This window comes from Rhipicephalus microplus, chromosome X (genome assembly GCF_043290135.1).
Source record: "Rhipicephalus microplus isolate Deutch F79 chromosome X, USDA_Rmic, whole genome shotgun sequence".
Lineage (NCBI taxonomy): Eukaryota > Metazoa > Arthropoda > Arachnida > Ixodida > Ixodidae > Rhipicephalus > Rhipicephalus microplus.
Genome location: NC_134710.1, coordinates 70,771,892 through 70,793,889, shown reverse-complemented (window position 1 = coordinate 70,793,889; position 21,998 = coordinate 70,771,892). Strand labels below are relative to the sequence as shown.

General features: G+C 44.7%; 2 protein-coding genes across 10 annotated transcripts in view; both read right to left on the bottom strand.

Annotated features, from left to right (window-relative positions):
• Positions 1–7,183, bottom strand: part of Csl4 (exosome component 1 Csl4) — a 29,232-nt gene extending 22,049 nt beyond the window's left edge. The window contains exons 1-2 of the mRNA XM_037426982.2: positions 6,957–7,183; positions 5,311–5,429 (exon numbers count right to left, since the gene is read on the bottom strand). Coding sequence (XP_037282879.1) covers positions 5,311–5,429; positions 6,957–6,972 — 135 coding nt within the window. The 5' untranslated portion in view covers positions 6,973–7,183. The remainder of the gene's footprint in view (positions 1–5,310; positions 5,430–6,956) is intronic.
• A 465-nt stretch (positions 7,184–7,648) lies between these two features.
• LOC119175931 (hexosaminidase D) overlaps positions 7,649–21,998 on the bottom strand; it is a 26,199-nt gene continuing 11,849 nt past the window's right edge. For 3 of the 9 annotated variants that reach the window (XM_037426972.2, XM_075877116.1, XM_075877115.1), the window contains exon 3: positions 7,649–9,671. In XM_037426972.2, coding sequence (XP_037282869.2) covers positions 7,889–9,649 — 1,761 coding nt within the window. In that variant the 5' untranslated portion in view covers positions 9,650–9,671 and the 3' untranslated portion in view covers positions 7,649–7,888. The other 6 variants (XM_037426974.2, XM_075877117.1, XM_037426971.2 and 3 more) reach the window with 6 other exon arrangements.

Genomic DNA, 21,998 nt, shown 5'->3' with positions numbered 1-21,998 from the left:
CACACTTAATTGCATTACCGCACCCAGGATTTATCTAATGGAGAAGGGGTTGAAACTTGAGATAAAACTAAAGTACCACATACTAAATAATTATTATAGATTATATTACCTGCAACAACAATAACAACAATAATAATCATTATTGTTACTATGTACAATGAGATGACGATGACAACGATCTGAAGGTGTTTTTACCAGAAGCCCTTGAAAAACCTTGAAAAAACCAAGAAACCATTCTATGAAGAAGTGCACGTAGAAAATAAATGGGAAATCGAATAAAACAAGGCAAACATAGTTCTCAACAGAGATGTTTGGCAAATACTTATATTTTCTAGCCTTTCAGCTCTGTTTAGTGATTCAGGTGCTGACGTGTCGGCCAGCTGGTGGTCAAACAATGCTGTTTAAAAAGAATATGACATATGGTAGAACAAACAAAACGAACGCAACAAAGATACATGGCGACACCTGGTGCAGTGTGCCTTTCTTGTGTCCCAATTATTGTGTATTTTGCCTTTTTACCCGAGTAATGAGTAAATGCGACACAAATGAGCTCCATTGGCAACTTTAGCAGTTAAAAAACTCTAACTCTGGATTTTCTGGATAATGCGAACAGAATATCCTATATATTTAACGTCCTTTGAGCCTCGTCGGACCAAAAGTATGAAAGTGCACCATAAATATTTATTATAAGCTGTGAGGTCTTGATTATAAAGAGTATGTACAGCTCAACTGCATTGTAACTATGCTTACTGATTGGCAATGTCATTTGGGGGCTCAAGTTTGGCGACTGAAGCATCCTCAGTGATGACTAGAGACCAGATTATAGGCAAATGCCTATTTTTTTCCTTGCATTCCTATCATGCCACTTTGATATAAAAGCATGAATTAGAGGTTAAGAAAGGCTTTTATGGTGTTTTTATAGTGCCTATAAATGCCTATTTTGAGTGTTCATGCCTCAATGCCTCTATGTGCCTATAAATGCCTATTTTCCAAATGAGCACCTATATGAGCGCTATTCAAACCCAAATTTTTTTTTTTCGAGCCAGGTGTGAAACCTTTATTCATATAAAAAAGGCAACATTGATATTTCCGAACCCTACAAGGTTCAACGAAGACAAAACTGACATGCTGCGAGCGATTGGAGGAGAAGCATGAGGAGTGCAAAAGACACTATTTCTGCAGCCCGACGTGGAAGCACGTCTCCGCATCTGCAGGAAAAGGAGGACAGAGAATTGAAGATGGGGTAAGAAAATAAAAGTCAAGGCTATGGTTGAGAACAAACGAGAACACGGCGACTGCCTTCTACAGACAGCTGTCCAGTGCCCTGAAGGAAGTGAAGTGGGTGTTGCTGTGGGAAAGGAAAAGCAGGTTTTCTGGGCAGCTGCGGGTAGCTGGAGAACGAATGAAAAACCATAGAGGGCCACTCATGGAATGCTCTTGTTGATTCACTGGTGACGAAGGTCGCCAAATTGTTATACTTTGTACAGCGAAGCCCGAGACAGGCGCTGGCATGTTTACAGTCAATGGTGTATTTAGCAGACATTCACCATATGCCTGAATACACTTGTGTCATATGAGATCCTTTGGCATATGTCTTTAAGTGACAAACATGAAAAAATGCAGAACAGGGCTTCACGGTTTGTCCTAAGCCTTTACTCAAAAGTGAGAGCTCTAACAATATAAAATATTAACTAGGATGGGAATTACTATTATCGCGTTGAATTATACTGCAGTTAAAGCTCCTATGTCAAGCATTTCATGGTAAAACTCGCATTCGAAAATAAATGTAACTAAACAGTCCTCTTCGCGCAATGGTAATTAAGATTTCAGAATGTCGTATCAGGGATAATTTTTCTATTAATTCATTTTTGTTAGTTTCATGACGGAATGAAATGGCTTATAAAGAGAAGATAGTGTGTTGTGTCAATGAAAGCGTGTTTTCTTCGACATTGTAACACATCTGCTGCAGCGCCTTCAGGTTAAAAATGTGATGTGCATGCGGCTTATGTTTTGTTTGTAATTTACTTTTTAAGCGTCCCTCTTTAGGTGACATGTTAAGTTGCAGTTAGACACTAGAAGTTCTTGCGTGCCCAATGAAAAGCGCTTTACCACTGCGATTTTTCAAAGTGGTTCGCTACTAGCCACCAAAGCATGACGCATAGAAGCAAGCTTGAATCCCTCGCCTCTCGTCCCATGTAGCCACCGCGACCCTTATTCCTTCCTTGTTCTCTTCGGTATCGAGGCTGGAGAATCACATGACGCATACGCACCAAGCACAACATGTGTAAGCAAGGTCAAGCGCGCATGATTTACCCCAGCCTACTTGTGCACGTACGCCAGCGATGTTATGTCGTTTCGGCGTTCTCTGTTCTGTACTACCATTTTCTGTGGGATAAATCAGCCAGTGCAAGTACTTTAGGAGAGGCAGGCAAGGATCATGTATTGTGACCGCGATACACCTCTTCGCTCATTTAAACTGCGGTCAGAGACGACACACCAAACACAAGCTAAGCGTTATCATGGTTGGCGAAGGCACAGTGCAGGAACGACAAGAAGACAAACGCTAGCAAAATGGGGTAGTAGTAGTAGTAGTAGTAGTAGTAGTAGTAGTAGTAGTAGTAGAAGTAGTAGTAGTAGTAGTATGTGGGGTTTCACGTAAAAAACCACGATATGAATATGAGGGATACCGTAGTGGAGGTCCCCGCAAATTTTGACCATCTGGTGTTCTTTAACGTGCACTGACATCGCGCAGTACACGGACATCTACTTTTTCGCCGCCATCTAGATGTAACTGCCGTGGCCACAATCAAACCCGCGGCATTCAGGTCAGCAGCGGAGCACCCTCTAGCGACTGGTCCACCGAGGCGGACGTGATGTATGAACAGCATCTCGAGGCTATTATCGCTCTTAAACTAATATCCCCATGTGGTTCTGCTGTAGAGCCTCCGCGGTTTGCGGTCACTTTGAGGAACAAGCCGCGTGCAAGGGTGCGCCTTCTCGCCACTCCAGGGCTCATTGTACACTCACTGTCTAAGAGAAAATGCACGACCACCCTTCTGAGGACACCATTCGCCAGCAGAAAACGCAAGCCCCGATGAAAAAAGAAAACACGTGTTTAGAAGCGCCTTCTTATATTTAGAAGTTTGAGTGGGTATTGTCCCGACGTTTTGGAATGCATACGGTTCTTCATTAGAGTTTAAAGAGGGAAGGTACGAATCACCCGTCCCCATTCTCGGCTGTGGGCAACACATTTGCAGTGCGAGAAGTCAGCGAGGTATTTTTGCTTTTTTTTTTTTTCAGTAATTGAGTACGTAAGCAGTTCTTCGAACATGTGGTTTCACTTTGAAGTCACATGCGCAACATCGTTTCCGGTTTAGAACTGGCCCAAGCTCGGGCTTTATCCCTCCTGTTTCGGAGTGCAAGTGTGTGTGGCCGCAGTGAAAGTGGAGGGGCCACTCGCGTTTTATCACCCGAGTCAGCCTTCCACAAATGGCACGTCGCTCGAGTTCACTTCAAATGGGCGATGGTTTCACTGGCGCCTCGGACAACTGAGAGTGGTATGTTTCTGTCCTGGTATGGATAGGGTGAATACTGTTGCTGCATTTCCAAGAATGCATTGTTGTGTTTTTAGAAGCGAATTGATTTTGAATACACAATCTTGGGTAACTGTTTTTGGCGAGATTGCTAAATATATTATGTTTTTTCTCTTTTTTTAGTTGTGTGGTGCACTGTATTGCGGCTCTTTGCATTACTGTCTTTACTACTGATGTATAGCGGTTTTTCAGGTGGTCTGAAGTGAACTGAGGATATCAGTTAGGGTAGGTGTGTTTGCAGTTTTATTTTCAGGTTGCGAGAACATGCAAGAGTGACAATGAGCGTCTGTTTCAAGGGAGAAGTGAATACTTGTTCAATAAATTTATATGATAAAATAAATGCGACTTAAGATCCCATGAAACGACAGTCCTTCAGCTAAATTTGGACCTTGAGAAGATACGGCTACGGTTGGAATAGATTAAAAGCATGTTCCTTGGTGTGTTTCATTGTTATATTTGTCGCAGCGACATGCATACACGGGCTCAGAGTTACAAATATTGAAATAGTCATGAGAAAGTTTGTATATTTAACAAAATTAATGAATTGTGATGAGACAAGAAAAATAAGAGTCGCACAATGTACCTGGAAAGGCAAGAGTTCCAGTGCTTGAAATACTTCTTTTCTTTTTTTTTTTTGTTTCAGAGGATCGATAGTTAACTTCATTTCATCCTGCCGATTTGAAATATATACCGTTTACACATCAGCAGTGATGCTGATTGGAAACAATTTCAATCTGTAGAAGCGACACGCGTTTGCCTTCGTTCTTACTTCGTGTTTTGAGGAGCTCATTTATCATGCAAAAAAAATGTTTTTCGGGCCTACAACATTTCCGCCTCCATCGGAAATGCAGCCGCCGCAGCCGGGATACGAATGGCCACAAATATTGCAAATGTATGTTACATTGATTGATATGTGGGGTTTACGTCCCAAAACCACCATATGATTATGAGAGACGCCGTAGTGGTGGGCTCCGGAAATTACGACCACCTGGGGTTCTTTAACGTGCACCCAAATCTGAGCACACGGGCCTTCAACATTTCCGTCTCCATTGGAAATGCAGCCGCCGCAGCCGGGATTCGATCCCGCGACCTGCGGGTCAGCAGCCAAGTACCTCAGCCACTAGACCACCGAGGCAGGGCCAAATGTATGTTGCAAATGTTGCTCATTTGCAACATACATGTAAGTAGCATTCCATACAGAGCTGGTTGAGCTGCTAGATGCAATACATTTTGAAGTGACATGCACTGTGCACCGAAGCCAAGCCACACAGCGAATTGTCATTGTACACAGACCCTCTTCCACTAAGAATAAGATAAGAAAGGTTAGACTGATGACTCGTGAAAGCACCTCTTTTTTTAAATAAAGCTGCTTCACTGGAAGTGCACGCAGCTCGAGCCACAGAGCATGCGGTTTCTGCTATTTCAATATAGGAGTAGATTTGTAAAGATGACATCATTAACAGAATAAATCAGACAATTTTGCCCTCAAGCTACTTCTTGAATTGCAACGACAACTTGAAAACAAGACTGCACTTAGGAGTGGGGGGGGGGGGGGGGGTCGCCTTCAGGTGGGTGAAATAAAACCCCTGATTCCCGCCTCCTTTGGTGGGCCACTGACGTAGGTGACTCGGCGACAAGGACATCGGGGCATATAAGAGGGGGGTTAGGTCGGCCCACCACCCCCCGTCTGTGCGCCAATGCTTAATAATGCACTCACCTTGTCTTTTTGACGCAAAATTTTCATCAAGCCTGCAAGACTGGAATAAACATAGCCGTTTTGGACATAAGTGCCGTCTCCTCCAAGAAATCGATCACCTGAAGCACACAGCCTTTGTCCTGTAAATGCAAATGGGACATCAGATGCTCCACATAGCGGTCGCAACAAACGGTTATTGCCACGAGATCCAACCTTTGCACTGGTTAAAAGATTGAAGCTCAAATAAAAAGCAACACATGCGACAGGCTAACTGACGGAATGCGCTCGCTCGCCTTCTAGCCGCTATAGCTTACGCCTGTCTCTTCGGCATAGTAATCTACTTAAGCACATCTACCAGAGATGACAAGGACTTGAAGAATTACAGGCCAATTAGCTTGCTCTCAGTAGTATACAAGCTATTTACAAAAGTAATTGCTAACAGAGTAAAGAAAACACTAGAATTCAATCAACCAAAGGAACAAGCAGGATTTCGAACAGGCTACTCAACAATCGACCACATTCATACTATCAATCAGGTAATAGAGAAATGCTCAGAAAATAACCAACCACTATACATACCCTTCATATATTACGAGAAGGCGTTTGATTCAGTAGAAATATCAGCCGTCATGCAGACACTGCGGAATCAGGGCATCGATGAAGTATATATAAACATTCTGGAAGAAATCTACAGGGGCTAAACTGCTACCATAGTGGTTCACAAAGAAAGCAACAGAATACCAATGAAGAAGAATGTAAGGCAGGGGGACACAATCTCCCCAATGCTATTTACCGCGTGCTTACAGGAAGTTTTCAGAGGCTTAGAATAAAAACAGTTAGGGATAAGAGTTAATGGAGAGTACTTTAGTAACCTGCGCTTCGCCGGTGACATTGCATTGCTGAGTAACTCGGGGGACGAATTGCAACTCATGATTACGGAGTTAGACAAGGAGAGCAGAAAGGTAGGTCTTAAAATGAATCTGCAGAAAACGAAAGTAATGTACGTACAACAACCTCGGAAAAGAGCAGCGCTTCGAGATAGGTAATAGTGCACTTCAAGTTGTAAAAGACTATGTCTACTTAGGGCAGATAATAACCGCAGAGCCGAACCACGAGATTGAAGTAACTAGAAGAACAAGAATGGGGTGGAGCACATTTGGCAAGCACTCTCAAATTATGACAGGTAGATTGCCACTATCCCTCAAGAGAAAGGTATATACCAGCTGTATCTTGCCGGTACTTAGCTACGGAGCAGAAACCTGGAGACTTACAAAGAGGGTTCAACTTAAATTGAGGACGACGCAGCGAGCAATGGAAAGAAAAATGGTAGGTGTAACCTTAAGCGACAAGAAGAGAGCAGAGTGGATTAGCGAACAAACGGGGGTTAAGGATATCATAGCTGAAATCAAGAAGAAGAAATGGACATGGGCCGGGCATGTAGCGCGTAGACAGGATAACCGCTGGTCGTTAAGGGTAACTAACTGGATTCCCAGAGAAGGAAAGCGGGCTAGGGGGAGACAGAAGGTTAGGTGGGCAGATGAGATTAAGAAGTTAGCGGGTATAAATTGGCAGCAGCAAGCACAGGACCGGGTTAGCTGGCGGAACATGGGAGAGGCCTTTGTCCTGCAGTGGACGTAGTCAGGCTGATGATGATGACCAGAACTCACCTGGAATGCAATACATACTGCGGCGACAATTTTAGAGACTGAACATTTAACACAAGTGCGCGCGTCGGCGCTGCACAAAAAAAGTCCCTCTCGCCGATGACTCGTGGACTCCACAGGTTATCAGCTTGTCTTGGCTCAGCTCCGTGTGCTTCTTGTGAACTGAATTTTCTGAAGGCGCCTCAGAGCAACGGCGTTGCTCAGAGTCAGCAGGGCAGCATTATAGTTTACTCTATGGTTTCCTAAAATTAACTAGAGGGGACTCTGCGCTGCGATTGTTCAGCGACCATGGGAATGATTGGTAGTGCACACTTGCCTAGTGTTTTCGTACTTGTGGCTTCGTTTATTGTTGGTTATGGTTTTGTTTTGAAAGAACGAACGAACCCTTATGAACTTTGTGACCCTAAAACGATAAGGTGGTAAAGCGCAACCGCTGAACTTTTGTGAATTTTTGTTTCGTGAGAAAGCAGCTCCAAGCCACAAGAACACGCACGGAGCCACAAGCAGGCCGAGAGTATAAAGATTAGACAGATCTGTGTACTACCCATCATTCCCATGCTCGGTGAAGCGCCGTGCAGCCGTGCGTTGCAGCTCCCATAAAAACTAGCACCAGAATTCCCTCTAGTGTATATTAGGAAACTTTATGGGCAGCATACAGCGTGGACAATTAATGATACATAGAAAATAATAATGAATAACTTAAAAGGGCCTTTTTTATTGATGCACACTCAGTGAACATAAATATGTAGCACAGTACAGCGAACACCAGAAAGTCCTGGCCGTGTCTCAACAAGAGTGAGGATGCATACAGCAGGTACGACAACAAAAATGATGTTCTAAAAAACCCACTCACTAATAAAAAAAAATGCAAGTCCCACTCTCCTCCACATTTGTTCGTGCACATGCCGTCCCTCGATAGCGCACATTTTGTCCCATCAGACTCCCCCGACATTGAAACGGCGAAGGTCGGGCAGCGGGTCGAGTGGCCGCACGGGCCAAGTGCGCGTCTTCTTGATGGACAGGGCATCATTCCACAGCTTCTCCAGGCGCAGCACCCACGGGTAGATGTTCTGCTCGATCCACTCGGCCACAGTGTACTCATCGAAAACTTCGCGCAGCACGTCACGCGCTTGATGTATGAGCGAGGTGAGGGTGTAAAGTGTGGACGAGTGTTCTTCAAGCACTTGGTCCACGCGGCTGGGCAGCGTCAGGTTGCGACGAATATTGTACTCCGTGATCCAGGCTTTGCCTATTGTCACGTCGTGCATGTAGTCGTCGGCCTTCTTGATGGCTTCACTGTGCGTCTGCGTCAGGCGGAACACTGCTGAACCTGGAAAAAAGCAGCCATAGCCCTTCTGCCAAAGGTATGGGTCATTCTGCAGGTCCATTGGCGACCGGGAGTGGCTACACTTGAGCAGGCTGTGAAAACGAGACAGCAGTTCAGTGCTGTACGCACCATTGGACAGCACCAGCAGGTTGAGTATCAGGGATGGCAGGCCAGCAGGAAAGAGCTCACACAACGTCGCAAAGTGGTCGTAGCGCTGCCAGCCAGTCACAACAATGCCTCTGAAGTGAGGGAACTTGGCATGCTGCTCATTCATAACTTCAAGCCAACCTTCGTTGTTTTCAAGGTGCATGCGTACATTTGGCACAGTCAAAGTTTCACCAAACGCACCCTTAAATGCACTGGCAGCCCAGATTGCTTCAAATGCTTCGCTGTAGGTAGCCCAGTTGCTGTAGCTGATGAAGCGGTACACATCCTTGACATAGGACCACACCATGGGCTCTACAAGCTTACCCAATGGCTTCAACTTTTCAGCACTTATTTGACGCAGCATGTCATCCCATATAATAGGCACCCTGCCATGACGGTCTCTTACATGGCGTGCCACACGCTGAACATGAGTCAGGAACAGTTCTTCCCGGTCTCGTTGCATACAACGTGAACAGTAACCCATGTGGAACACTTCATCACAGCCAATGTGCAACCACTTGACATTAGGATGCAATTCTAATACCTGATCTACAATGGTACTCACTACAGTGAAGCTCTCATTCCTTGAAGGGCACAGGGCTGTTGGGTGTTCATCAGCTTCTCTTATATGCCTGAATTCTGGCAGCTTAAGCACAAACTCCAAATGTCCAAATGTCTGCACCAGAGGGATCACTTCCAGGTTATTTTCCTTGGCAGCTGCCAGAATCTCTTCGATGTCTGACTTCTTGAAAGCATTCTTTGCACGGATTGGCTCTAATGAGCCATGGTACGGAAACATGTCTTCGTACTCCAATAGGATGCCATTGGCACCAGCTTCTCGAATGAGCAGAAACACCTGCTTGAGATAGGCCACCTTAGGTGGTGCCCCCTTCAGGTCGAAGTGGACAAACCGCAGCTCAGGGATGAAAACTTTGCTCTTTTGGGCACTGTGTACTGGTTCCTTGACAGGCTTGGCTTCACCCGACTTGTGCTGCTGCTGCTGCTGCTCGCCGACCCACCGTTGCTCAGGAGCTGCTGGAGGAGCCATGCCAAAGGGGGAGGCCAGCAACGACTCGCCTCGTCCATTATGGTTGCCCAGGGAACTATACTGGAGCAACACAACCAGCAGCACCACCACCAGCACCACGAAAAGTAGAATGGGCTTCCTGCGCCACATGGCCAAAATAATCTGATGCAGGCACAGCTTCCCTGTGGCAAACATTGCCCTCGCTCACTGCAACAACCTGTAACAGATAATCACAGCATGAGCACAGTGCTTAGCTTGGCTACAAGGAAGACAAATGCCCATTCATAGCTAAATGTTAATGGTTGCATATTTAGCTTGTTTATAGATTGAAACTTCTCGAAGGGTGCTAAATGACAGAATGAGAGGGACAACCTATGGGCACAGATTAACAACAGGCTTGTAACCAAAGGAATGTACCCGCTGAAAGAGCAGCATATTCTATCACTGTATATATCTGGAGAAGTGTGAAACGACACAACAGAAGCAACATATGGGCACGGGTTAAATCCAGGTGTTTAACTGAAAGAATATACACACTGAAAGGAGCGCATATTCTTTCTGCGCATGTTTTCTTGATAAAGGCCTGTTGTAAGACCGCGCACATATGTTGGCCCTTTTGTTAAGCCGTTCAACGCTCTTTCAGCACTCTCAAACGTAAAGTGCAGCGCACATGAATGAACACCATTTAAAACTACTGCACCATGTCGAGCAAACTGCAAATACAAAAAACACGTTTAGTACATGGTTACGGTTTGTTCCGGGACACTGGAGAATCACGATCTCCAACCAGAAGTGGGGGAAACGACTTGCCCCGTCACGATTTCGCATCTGGTAACTCGCACGGCAAAGACGCGCATATGCAAAATTCAGCAGGTGTCAATATAGCTGCAGCTCCCTCCCCTCCCCCGAACATCCGTTCAAGCAAAGCATCACAAGCGACAGACGATCCGATTGTCAGCAGAGCGAACATCCGAGAATACGTACTCTTTGCACAGACGCGTGCCAGGAAACTGAAAATGCAAAACGCTTTTATCAACATGCAAGGTGAATGCAAAGAAGTGCGGCGCCTTTGTACCGATCGCCTTCCTGTTCTCACAAATTGGAAAGTAGTGAGTCCATCGTAACACCTTGCGCAAACTACAGGACGCACATCACAATCAAAAGAACCAGCACCTTCGTAAAAACACAAGACCGAGAAAACCACAGTGGGAGCCATGGCACATTGCATACAAATTTAACCAGCCTAGTCCAACAATTACTGCTATCTAATTATGCAGCATCACACGTTACACGCAGAGCCACATCCAACAACTAAAATTTCTACCGAGAACGGAAAGGCCCCTCGTGGGTGGACATTGTTCCACAGTGCACGCACAACAGAACAGTCTGGGAAAGCCCACAACGTGGTGGAACGCGCCCGACTCTTTTTGAAAGCGATACCCAAATGACACTTCTGAACAAAATTTTTTTATGAAAAAGAAGAAAAACACCACGTTACCCCGTGCGTTGCATGATTGCCGGCGACAACGATGATTTGCTGATAAACGACAATTGCAGATTTGATGGTATACTAAGGCAGGGACACAAAAAAAATAAACAATGAAAAGGGTCAAAACGAAGCGAACAAAAATGGATATGCGGATGAAACTTGCAAATGTTCTAGTGTTACGTTGACTCAGTGGTCAGAACGACTCCTTTCTTTTTTTCTTTCTACTTACGTTCTGCAGTGGAAAGGTGCGCCACCTACATATGCAATCATAGCTAATTGACGAAGGTGATAAGAAATGCAGATGCATCTGACAGGATTAAATACTCCGGAAAACGCAAAATCTTCGACAGAGTAGTGATGCTTTGGAGAATTATCCACCACTACTCTCACGTCATAGATATTCTCGCGCAGCTCCGAGCAGCGCCCACACACAGCTCCTAGGAGACTGTGGCCTGTGGTACAGTGTACTAGAAGGGGGCAGTGGAGTGAACGAGGCGGCCGCACCGCATCTCGGCTGAATCTCCGACGGGTGACAGTAGCGGCGGCGCTGTTGTCCTATGGTACTGAAGATCTCAGGAGCGTCTGCATTGGGAGTGCGCGCGTCGTAGCCTGTGGAAGCGTGCAATTGTTCGTTTTTAGCGCGTTTAATGCGTTTCTGAGCCTTTATAAGTCGACTCACCTGCTACGCGCCATGGTGCACAAGTGAATATGCAGGCACGCTGAAATTGCGTTGATACATTGACTGTTTCAAGGTCCTGCGGACCCACAAGAAACAAAACAAAAAAACATGGACAATAGGAACTTGCATGGATCCACCTAGATTCTCACTCAACTAGCGCTTTGAACTGCGCTATACCATAAGTGACAACTAGCGAACCTCAAAGAGAGGAGTAGTATTAAAACCGCGATTAAATCGTACGGTCGTTTTGTCGCCAGTCCCTACGATATCCAGAACATTGTTCCTCGTATGGGTTCAAATGCGCTCAATTGTTTCATGAGAAACCCGAGTATAAGTAACGTTGTTACAACATTTATATCGGTGACGACTAAGTTTCATCATGCCAATTTTGCGGAAGATAATAATTATTGCTTTCTGAAAGGCTTATTGCATATTGAACATATTAAAAACAACACACAAACATATTAAAAAGTGCCAGTTGTATATATAGCCCGTCTGTTAATCTGCGTAAATTCATTGTAGCCAGTTCTCATTTTGTATCGACAGCTTAAATTGTGCTGCTTTCCAAATAATCAATGGGAGTTACGCCACTGCAAGCTAGCAAATTATGACAATGTTTCGTATGATAAGTGTAGTTATATTATTAAGTGTCAGAAGTGTAGACAGGCAGTGGTGCATCTTGTTTTGAGAAATTTAACTTCTATATGTACACAGTAAACACACACACACACACACACACACACACACACATATATATATATATATATATATATATATATATATATATATATATATATATATATATATATATATATATATATATATATATATATATATATATATATATATATATATATATATACAAGTACACGCATTTAAGACACACGTCACCGCGCCATTAACAATATCCATACAATGCCCCTTAGCCCAGCTATTATCTTTAGGCGGCGCATTTCTCGTCCAACTACCTTAGACTTGAACTAGGTTTAGGAGGTGATACTGTCAAAAAGGTAAAATTTACAATGGGCATTGGTACTGAGACACGCTATATTAATATTTGCCAACTGTAAACCTTCGGCGCAAGGCTAGCACCCAGATTTTTTTATCGGGGGGGGGGGGGGGGGGGGGGCGTGCAGCAGAACGACTAACTTTGGCAATTGGTGGTCGTGTGAATGCGTGTAAATATTTTAGTATACCGTAAAAAGTTAAATTACGAAAAGAAATGTCTAGGTGTAGAGTTCAGGTGTCCTTCTTCTCCCCTCTTTACTAACGGCCTCTTGGATCTGCGTGCGTTTGAAACGGTAATTTTTTCTTTCATTCTCACAGCTTTATGGGTGCAGCTATTTTCAAATAAATTGGCTCAGTTTCTGTATACTGTCGACGCCTAACCAACGAAGAAAGAGTTAATACAGAATAAATCAGTATGACACGCCCTTGCTGAATTATTTTCGATCTCTCACAAGAGCTTTTATGGAGCTAAAATTCAGTAGATTGGCGTGTCATACTTCAAGGGCTATGACATCGTGTACTAGATATGAATAATGGGCAGGTACGAAGAAATCTGCATCAAGAAAGCGCGATGGAGGAGCCAAAGCGCATAGCAGTCCCTGCACACGGCGCGTGGCTATTTTAGTACTTTTCGACTGCAGCGCCGCTGCTTCGGGCAACGCGGAAGGGATCAGGCAGCGAGGTGTGGTCACGCCGCTCAACACTTCTAGTAATCTCTAGCTGTGGCCCCCATCGCGTAGGAAGGCGACACAGGTACAGTGACTATGAAAGTGTGATGAGCGGCAGGCGGCGCCTACGGAGCGCACTGAAGCTGGTTCAAGAGGAATTGCGGGGAATACTGAACACACTAGGCGTGGAAGATGTAGTCACTAATCTTTTAAGGGATATCTATAAAGGTAACAAGGTAATTATAAAGTGGAAAAAACAGGTATCGAAGCCTGCATAGGTAAAATGGGGGCTTAGGCAGGGGTGTCCCCTGTCACCCTTATTATTCATGATGTACTTACAAGGATTAGAGGCCAAATTAGAGGGAAGTGGACTGGGCTTCAACCTCTCTTCCGTCAAACAAGGAAAACTCATTGAACAGGCACTATCAGCATTGATGTACGCAGATGATATAGTGCTAATGGCCGACAACAAGGAAGATTTGCAGAGATTGGTGGACATCTGCGGTAAAGAGGGAGATAGGTTAGATGTCAGATTCAGTAAGAAAAAATCAGCAGTCATGATTATTAATGATAATAAAGGTAGTGAGCTTGGGATACAGGAGGTCACGCAAGAGATAACAGATAAATACAAATATCTGGGCGTATGGATAAGCAATGGGGCCGAGTACCTAAGGGAATACGAAATATACGTGTCGACTAAAGGTAACAGGAATGCAGCGGTAATGAAAAACAGGGCACAGTGGAATAACAATAGGGATGATGTTCTGAGAGGAATATGAAAAGGGGTCATGGTTGCTGGTTGGACGTTCAGCAATGTGGTCTTGTACATGAGATCAGAAGTTCAAGCAAGATTAGAAATTAAGCAACGTGGAATAGGTAGGCTTTATTGCCTAGGGCAGGGAAGCTAGCAGCAAGATAAAATGTGAGAAGCGGTTGAGAGAAATGGGGGAGGAGCGTTGCGCTAGAAAGGTATTCAGCTACTTATACATGACGAATGTCGATACAAAATGGAGGAAGCGAACCAGAAAATTGACTGGTAAATACTTGGAAAACAGCAGGGGGCCAAACCAAAAAGAATTATTGGTGAAGAAGAACGTGAAGGAAGCTGATACCGATATGTGCAGAATTGGCATGATTAAGAAGTCCGCACTAGAGATCCATCAAACCTTTAAGCAAGAAATTGCCAAGGAAAGGAAAGGATCTATGATAATACTCGGGGTAGTTCTCTACTGTTTGAGGTCAGGACGGGAGTATTGCGAACCAAGACATATCGGGCCAAATACGAGGGGGTAGACACGGTATGCAGTGCATGCGGAGAGGAGAAGAAAACTGTAGAACACTTGATAATGTTCTGCAAAGGGCTTCACCTTATAGTTCAGGATGATTGCGCAGATTTTTTTTCAAAGCACTGGGGTTTAGGGACAGGGAGGGCAAAATAGACTTTAATCGGGTAGAATTAACTAGAAGGAGGTTATCTGATTGGTGGCTAAAGTCGAGGTAGGAGTGAAAATTAAACTCTTCACTGCAAAGTACGAATCCTCATCCTCACTATTTAAAGGAAAAAATATAAATCTAGTTTTTGGTTCATTAAGTATTACGGCTTAGTAGCGCTAGCCACCGCCCAATCTAAAGGGTACAGCCATAATTATTCATCCATCTATCCATCCATCTATCCATTTGAAGCTTCTAAGAAAGAGCCGCGTGGGGACGCGCGCAATCGTTTATACGTAGGGTGCCTTGATGCCCGCGCGCTCCCGCATCGAGGCACTCTATTTATACGTTGTTTGCACGTTTCCGTCAGTTTCGTCGGGCGCGTTCGTCCTTGTTTGTTTAATTGGGGGGACATTCTGACACCAATGCTGCTGTATGCACTCTCATGGCGCGAAAACAAAGCCATTGATTCGTCCCGGGATTCACTACAGGCTACAAGTCAGCTAAAGAGAAGCATGCGTTGTTCGACGTTCCGAAGAACGAAGCTCTGTTAGCGCAGTGGCGGAGAGCGATCCCGCGCGCTGACAAGCGGCTTCAAGAAAACTCGGCTGTGTGCGAACTGCACTTGGGCGAGAGGTACACCTCCCGGCACTTTGAGCACACTGTGATTGGCGAAATTGTACGCATTAAAAGGGACCGGTAGACCCATGGGCATACTTGCCGTTCAGGGGGGGGGGGGGGGGGGGGGCGAAGGTTCATTGCAGGGCGCCTCTTTCTTATTGAATCAGTGTATGAGGCAGAGTTTACGCCCCGTTTTTAGATAACAAAAAGTGCCCCGCTGCCTAGTAAATGTATAGAACAGATTTAGCGCCCCCATCCGAGGCGGCCAGCCGCTTTTGCCCCTCTCGGTTCGCACGAGAGGGGCTTTTCGGAGAAGCTGTTCGCATTTGTAGACGCATTTGAAATCACTTTTTCAAAGTGGTTTAGCTACAGCGATCTTCAGAGTGACAGCTTGGAAAAGCTTGTTTCCTGCTTGGAAAAAAAAAAAAAAAGATGTCACACTGGGCTGCGCACAACATGGTCCGAGCCTCACCAATCAAGTAAACAAGTTATTCTGCTCACCCATTTGCGTTTTTACACAAAGGTTCTCCACAAGGAGCAAGCATCTTCCCGCGAAAAGTGAAAGTACCTGAAGCTCAGGCGAGTCACCTAGGCTTGCAGCCCAATGTTCTGTGAGGCGCTCGTGAACTATAAAATATTTTTTCTTGGGCATGAAAAAGGACGTGCGACAACTTATTGAGAATGCATTGTTGTAAACACATGGTGAGTCACTACTCGGAAATGCGTGGTATGACGTGTGTGCAGAAAATAAAAGAATTTCATCCAGATACCACTCGTGATTCTCGTCTCTGAGTATGATGTTTTGAATTATGGGCTTTATTTACAGATTAGTGCTTGAGGAAATGTTGGTTCGCCGTGGAAAGCAATGGCTCACAACTGAGTTCATCGTTCCACTCTTCTACCACTTCACATCGATAAAATGTTTCTGTGCTGTCACAGGCCCACTTTCGGCATCTTGTTGACCTGGCGATATTTCAGTTCAGTCGCACACCTGCGTAGGCATCCTGTTTTTCAGAAACTAATGAGCATATTTTCTCTGTCGCCATTTGAGGCCATGTACGAGCAAAAAAAAAAAATAATAAATTCTAAATGTTTCACATTGGCCGCGCGCGTGGTTGATTGCCGTCTCTGCGCAGCACATCGCCGCCTTAGGGGACGTGGATGGATGGATGGATTGATATGACTGTACCCTTTTAGATCGGGCGGTAGCTGACGCCACCAAGCCGTAATACTTAGTGAACCGAAAACTAGATTTGTTTATTTCCCTTTAAATAGTGAGGTTGAGGCCTCGAACTTTGCAGTGAAAGGTTTAATTTTCACTCGTGCCTTGACTTTAGCCACCAATCAGATAACCTCCTTCTAGTTATTCTCCCCGCTTAAAGTCTATTTTTCTCTCCCCGTACCTAAACCCAACTGCTTTGAAAAACTATGCGCCATCATCCTGAACTATAGGGTGAAGCCCTTTACAGAACATTATCAAGTGTTCGGCAGTTTCTTCTTCCTCTCCACACGCACTGCATACCGTGTATACCCCTTCGTATTTGGCCCGATATGTCTTGGTTCATAATACTCCCGTTCTGGTCTCAAACAGCAGAGAACTACCGCGAGTGTTATCATATTCTTTCCTTGGCAATTTCCGGCTTAAAAGTTCAATAGATCTCTAGTGCGGACTTCTTAATCATGCCGATTCTGCACATATCGGTATCAGCTTCCTTCACGTTCTTCTTAACCGATAATTCTTTTTGGTTTGGCCCCCTGCTGTTTTCTAAGTATTTACCAGTCAATTTTCTGGTTCGCTTCTTCCATTTTGTATCGATATTCTTCATGTACAAGTAGCTGAATACCTTTCTAGCCCAACGCTCCTCCCCCATTTCTCTCAATTGCTTCTCAAATTTTATCTTGCTGCTAGCTTTCCTGCCCCCAAATAATGTCCATCCGATATCACCTTGTACTCGGGCCCTGATTTGGTGTATTCCCGTGAGCTCCTAAAGCAATCCTACCTATTCCACGTTGCTTAATTTCTAATCTTGCTTGGACTTCTGATCTCCTGCACAAGACCCCATTGCCGAACGTCAGACCCGGAACCATGACCCCTTTCCATATTCCTCTCACAACATCATACCTATTGTAATTCCACAGTGCCCTATTTTTCATCACTGCTGCATTCCTGTTACCTTTAGTTGTCACATACAGTTCGTGTTCACTTAGGTACTCGGTCCCATTGCTTATCCAAACGCCCAGATATTTGTATTTATCTGTTATCTCTTGCGTGACCTCCTGTATCCCAAGCTCACTACCTTTATTATCATTAATAATCATGACTGCTGATTTTTTCTTACTGAATCTGAAATCTAACCTATATCCCTCATTACCGCAGATGTCCATCAATCTCTGCAAATCTTCCTTGTTGTCAGCCATTAGCACTATATCATCTGCGTACATCAATGCTGGTAGTGCCTGTTCAATGAGTTTTCCTTGTTTGACGAAAGAGAGGTTGAAGCCCACTCCACTTCCCTCTAATTTGGCCTCTAATACTTGTAGAATTAGAGGCCAAATGAATAACAAGGGTGACAGGGGACACACCCCTGCCTAAGCCCCGTTTTACTTCTGTAAGCTTGGATACCTGTTTTTCCCACTTTATAACTACCTTGTTACATTTATAGATATCCTTTAAAAGATTAGTGACACCATCTTCCACACCTAGTGTGTCCAGTATTCCCCACAAGTTCTCTTTAACCACGATATCGTATGCTCCTTTGATATCCAAAAATGCTAGCCACAGGGGCCTGTGTTCCTTTTCTGCTATTTCGATGCACTGCGTCAGTGAGAACAGATTGTCTTACAACCTCCTGTGTTTCCGAAACCCATCCGCAGTTCCCCCAGCACCCCCTCATCCTCTATCCATGCCTGAAGTGTTTCCTTTAAAATCTGCATCTCCAGTCTGTAGACCTCTGATGTCACTGTTATAGGACGGTAGTTGGTAATGCCAGATTTGTCCCCCTTTCCTTTATAGATCATGCTCGTCCTCCTAAGTTTCCATCCATCGGGGACTTCACCATCGATTATTATTTTGCTCACTGCCTCTCAAAGCCTGCTTAGACTTCGGACCTAATGTCTTTATCAGCATAATTGGAATGCCATCTGGGTCTGATGATGTACTACTAGGAACCCTCTTCTCAGCCCTTTCCCACTCTCCTTGTGAAAATAAATGGAGCCATTGCGCCACTTGATTCATCCTTGTCTATTGTGGTGCATAAAGCACTTCTTTGTTAAAATTGTTCTGTCACCCTTGTTCTTATATATTCAATAGCTTCGTCCCCTTCTAGCCTAGCACCTTGAGCTGTACTTATAAACCTCTGCTCTAGGCTCGCCTCATTTCTTAGGGAGTTTAGGTGATTTCAAGCCTTTCTATCTTTTTGTGTACTTCTCCCAGCCACTGAGCTCCCTTTTTTCTAATATTTTCATTGATCAGAAGGGATGCATCCCTTCTACACCTTAGAAAGATTTACAGATGGTGATTTACAGATTTACAATTTCTACAGATGGCGCTGGCACACGTTTGCACGTGTGCCAGCACCATCTAGTGGTTTTCTCTCGAGGCGTTACGTGCTAGCCGGCGCGTTCATCACACTTCCCTATTGTAGTTACTGTAACAGAGGTAGAGTGACCGCGCCTCGCCGCCTGATGCTTTCCGCGTTGCCCGTAGCGGCAGCGCTGCAATCGAATAGTACTGAAAGAGCCGTGCGCAGTAACTGCTATGCGCTCCGGTTTCTCCGGTTTGCGTTTTTGATGCAGATTTCTTCGTACCTGCCCATCATGCATGTATAGCACATGATGTTATAACCTTGAAGTATGACACACCAATCTACTGAATTTGAGCTCCATAAAAGTCCTTGTGAGAGATCGAAAATTATTTGGAAGGGCGTGTCTTATTCAGATTTCTTCTCTCGACTCTTTCTTCGTTGACAGGCGCCTACGATATTACGAATAACTGAGTCAACTTATGCGAAGTTAGCTGCCCTCAGAAAGCTGTGCAATGAAAAAAAAAAGTACCATGTTAAACGCACGCAGGACCAGGAGGCCGTAAGTAGAGGGGCGAGGAAGGAATTTGAACCCCTTACACCACGAAATGTTTTCGTAATTTAACTTTTCAGGGTATACTAAAATATTTACACGTATTCACAGCGACCACCAATTGCCAAAGTTAGTCATTCTGCTGCACTCACCCCCCCTCAAAAAAATTAAAATCCTGGGTAGCCCTGCGCCGAACGTTTACAGTTGGCGAAGGTGAATAGCGTGCCTCTGTACTAATGCGCACAGTAAATTTCACCTTTTCGACAGTATGAGGTCTCAAAACTAGTTCAAGTCTAACGTAGTTCGACAAAAATGCACGGTGTAAAAATAGCGGCTGTTTTAATTGGTATTGCATGGATATTGTTAAGGGGACGGGTGACGTGCGACTTAAATGCGTGTACTTGTGGATATATATATATGAGATCTAACAAACAGTAATGCCAAGGAATGTACAGGGGAAGTTATTAGAACCAATGGAATGTAAATAAGAAGAAAGAAAAGTGGATGAAAAAATAACCAGCTCACGGCTGGTTATTTTTTCATCCACTTTTCTTTTTTCTTATTTACATTCTATTGGTTCTAATAACTTCCCCTGTACATTCCTTGGCATTACTGTCTGTTAGATCTCATTAATATTGTGTTAAAACACGGAAAAACGAGCCCCCTTAGGTATACACTTCTTTCCCTTATATATATATATATATATATATATATATATATATATATATATATATATATATATATACACACACACACACACACACACACACACACACACACACACACACACACACACACACACACACACACACACACACACACACACACACACACACACACACACACATATATAGTCACAATGTAGAAACAGCAGCAGTTGAATACCGGACAACTCGCTTTAATTGTACCAGAACACTGGCAAACTGATCAGATCATAACCTCGTCTTTCTCTCTCGCTGCGCGTGCTCTTTGTCGTTCTCTTGGAGCTGCACATTCAATGCGGCATTTGCCCCCCTCCATAGAGCAGCATCCCGATGCTCTTCTGCAAAAGACGATGCAGTAGATGTATGGTGCAAATCAGTCCCAAAAATAGGGCTTCATTCACACAACGTGCACGATTTCTGGTTTTTGCTGGCGAGTTGTCGAGTGGCTGTTATGAACGACCACGTAATTAATGTCACTCAGCTGTTGTAAAACTGTGTAGGAGCCAAAATACCTCTTCAGCAATTTTTCAGACAGTCCCCGGCGGCGGATAGGACTCCATACCCAGACTTTTTCATTGGGCCGATAGACGACATGTCAGTGTCACAGATTATAACGTTGGGTGTAGTAATGTTGCTGCTGGTTGATTCGGACGCGTGCAAGCTGCCTCACTTCTACTCGTTTGGTAAAAGATGCAACGTTTAAATCGATGTCATTGCAGTCGTGCAGTAAGATGGTGTCAAGCATTGTCGTCACTTCACGGCCATGAAGGAGACTGAAAGGCATTCTTCGTGTAGTTTCTTGCTGCACTGTATTATAGGCGAACGTGATGTACGGTAGGATTTCGTCCCAGTTCTTGTGATCTACGTCAACGTATATGCTCAACATGTCGGCAATAGCCTTGTTGAGGCATTCTGTTAAGCCGTTGGTTTGTGGATGATAGGAAGTGGTTTTCCGATGGGCTGTTCCACTGAGCTCAAGTACTGTCTTCAGGAGCGAGGCCGTGAAAGCTGTACCTCGATCCGTTATTATAGTTGTCGAAGCACCATGCCTCAGGACGATATTTTCTATGAAGAATCGTGCAGTTTCAACGGCGGTGCCACTTGACAAAGCCTTTGTTTCCACATACCGTGTAAGATAATCAGTGTCAACTATTACCCACTTGTTGCCAGCATGGGAAGTCGTATAGGGACCGAGGAGATCTATTTCAATTTGGGCAAAAGGTACTGTGGGCACTTGAATTGGTTGTAATAGTCCAGCTGGTTTTAACGGTGGTGATTTTCGTCGTCGGCAATCGAGGCACGTGCGCACGTAGTGTTTCACAATAGCTGGAAGTCTTGGCCAGTAGTATTTCAGTTGGATTCTGGCCAATGTGCGTGTGTATCCGAGATGACCGGACGTTGGCTCATCGTGGCAAGCACTAAGTATCTACTCACGGATTGACGTCGAAACGACAAGTAGGTGGGTGCTTCCTCTGGGAGAAAAGTTGTTATAGAGAACACCAATATGTAAGCAGAATGACGGCAGGCTCCTTGCAAATATTCTAAGAACGGTTGTTGTCCGGCCATTCAAAAATTCAATAAGGGGAAGCAACTCGCTGAATTCTTTCTGCTTGCACGAAATCGTAGTGGTGTCGACGACTCCTACAAACGCCATGTTGTCATTGTCTGTGTCATCGTCGCGCTTTATGGGTGACCTTGATAAGCAATCGGCGTCGGCGTGCGGCCGTCCAGACTTATACACGACTGTCATATCAAACTCTTGAAGGCGTAAGCTCCACCGTGCGAGCCGACCAGACGGGTCTCTCAAGTTGGTCAGCCAGCAGAGGGAATGATGGTCGCTGACTACGTGAAAGGAACGAGCGTAGAGGTA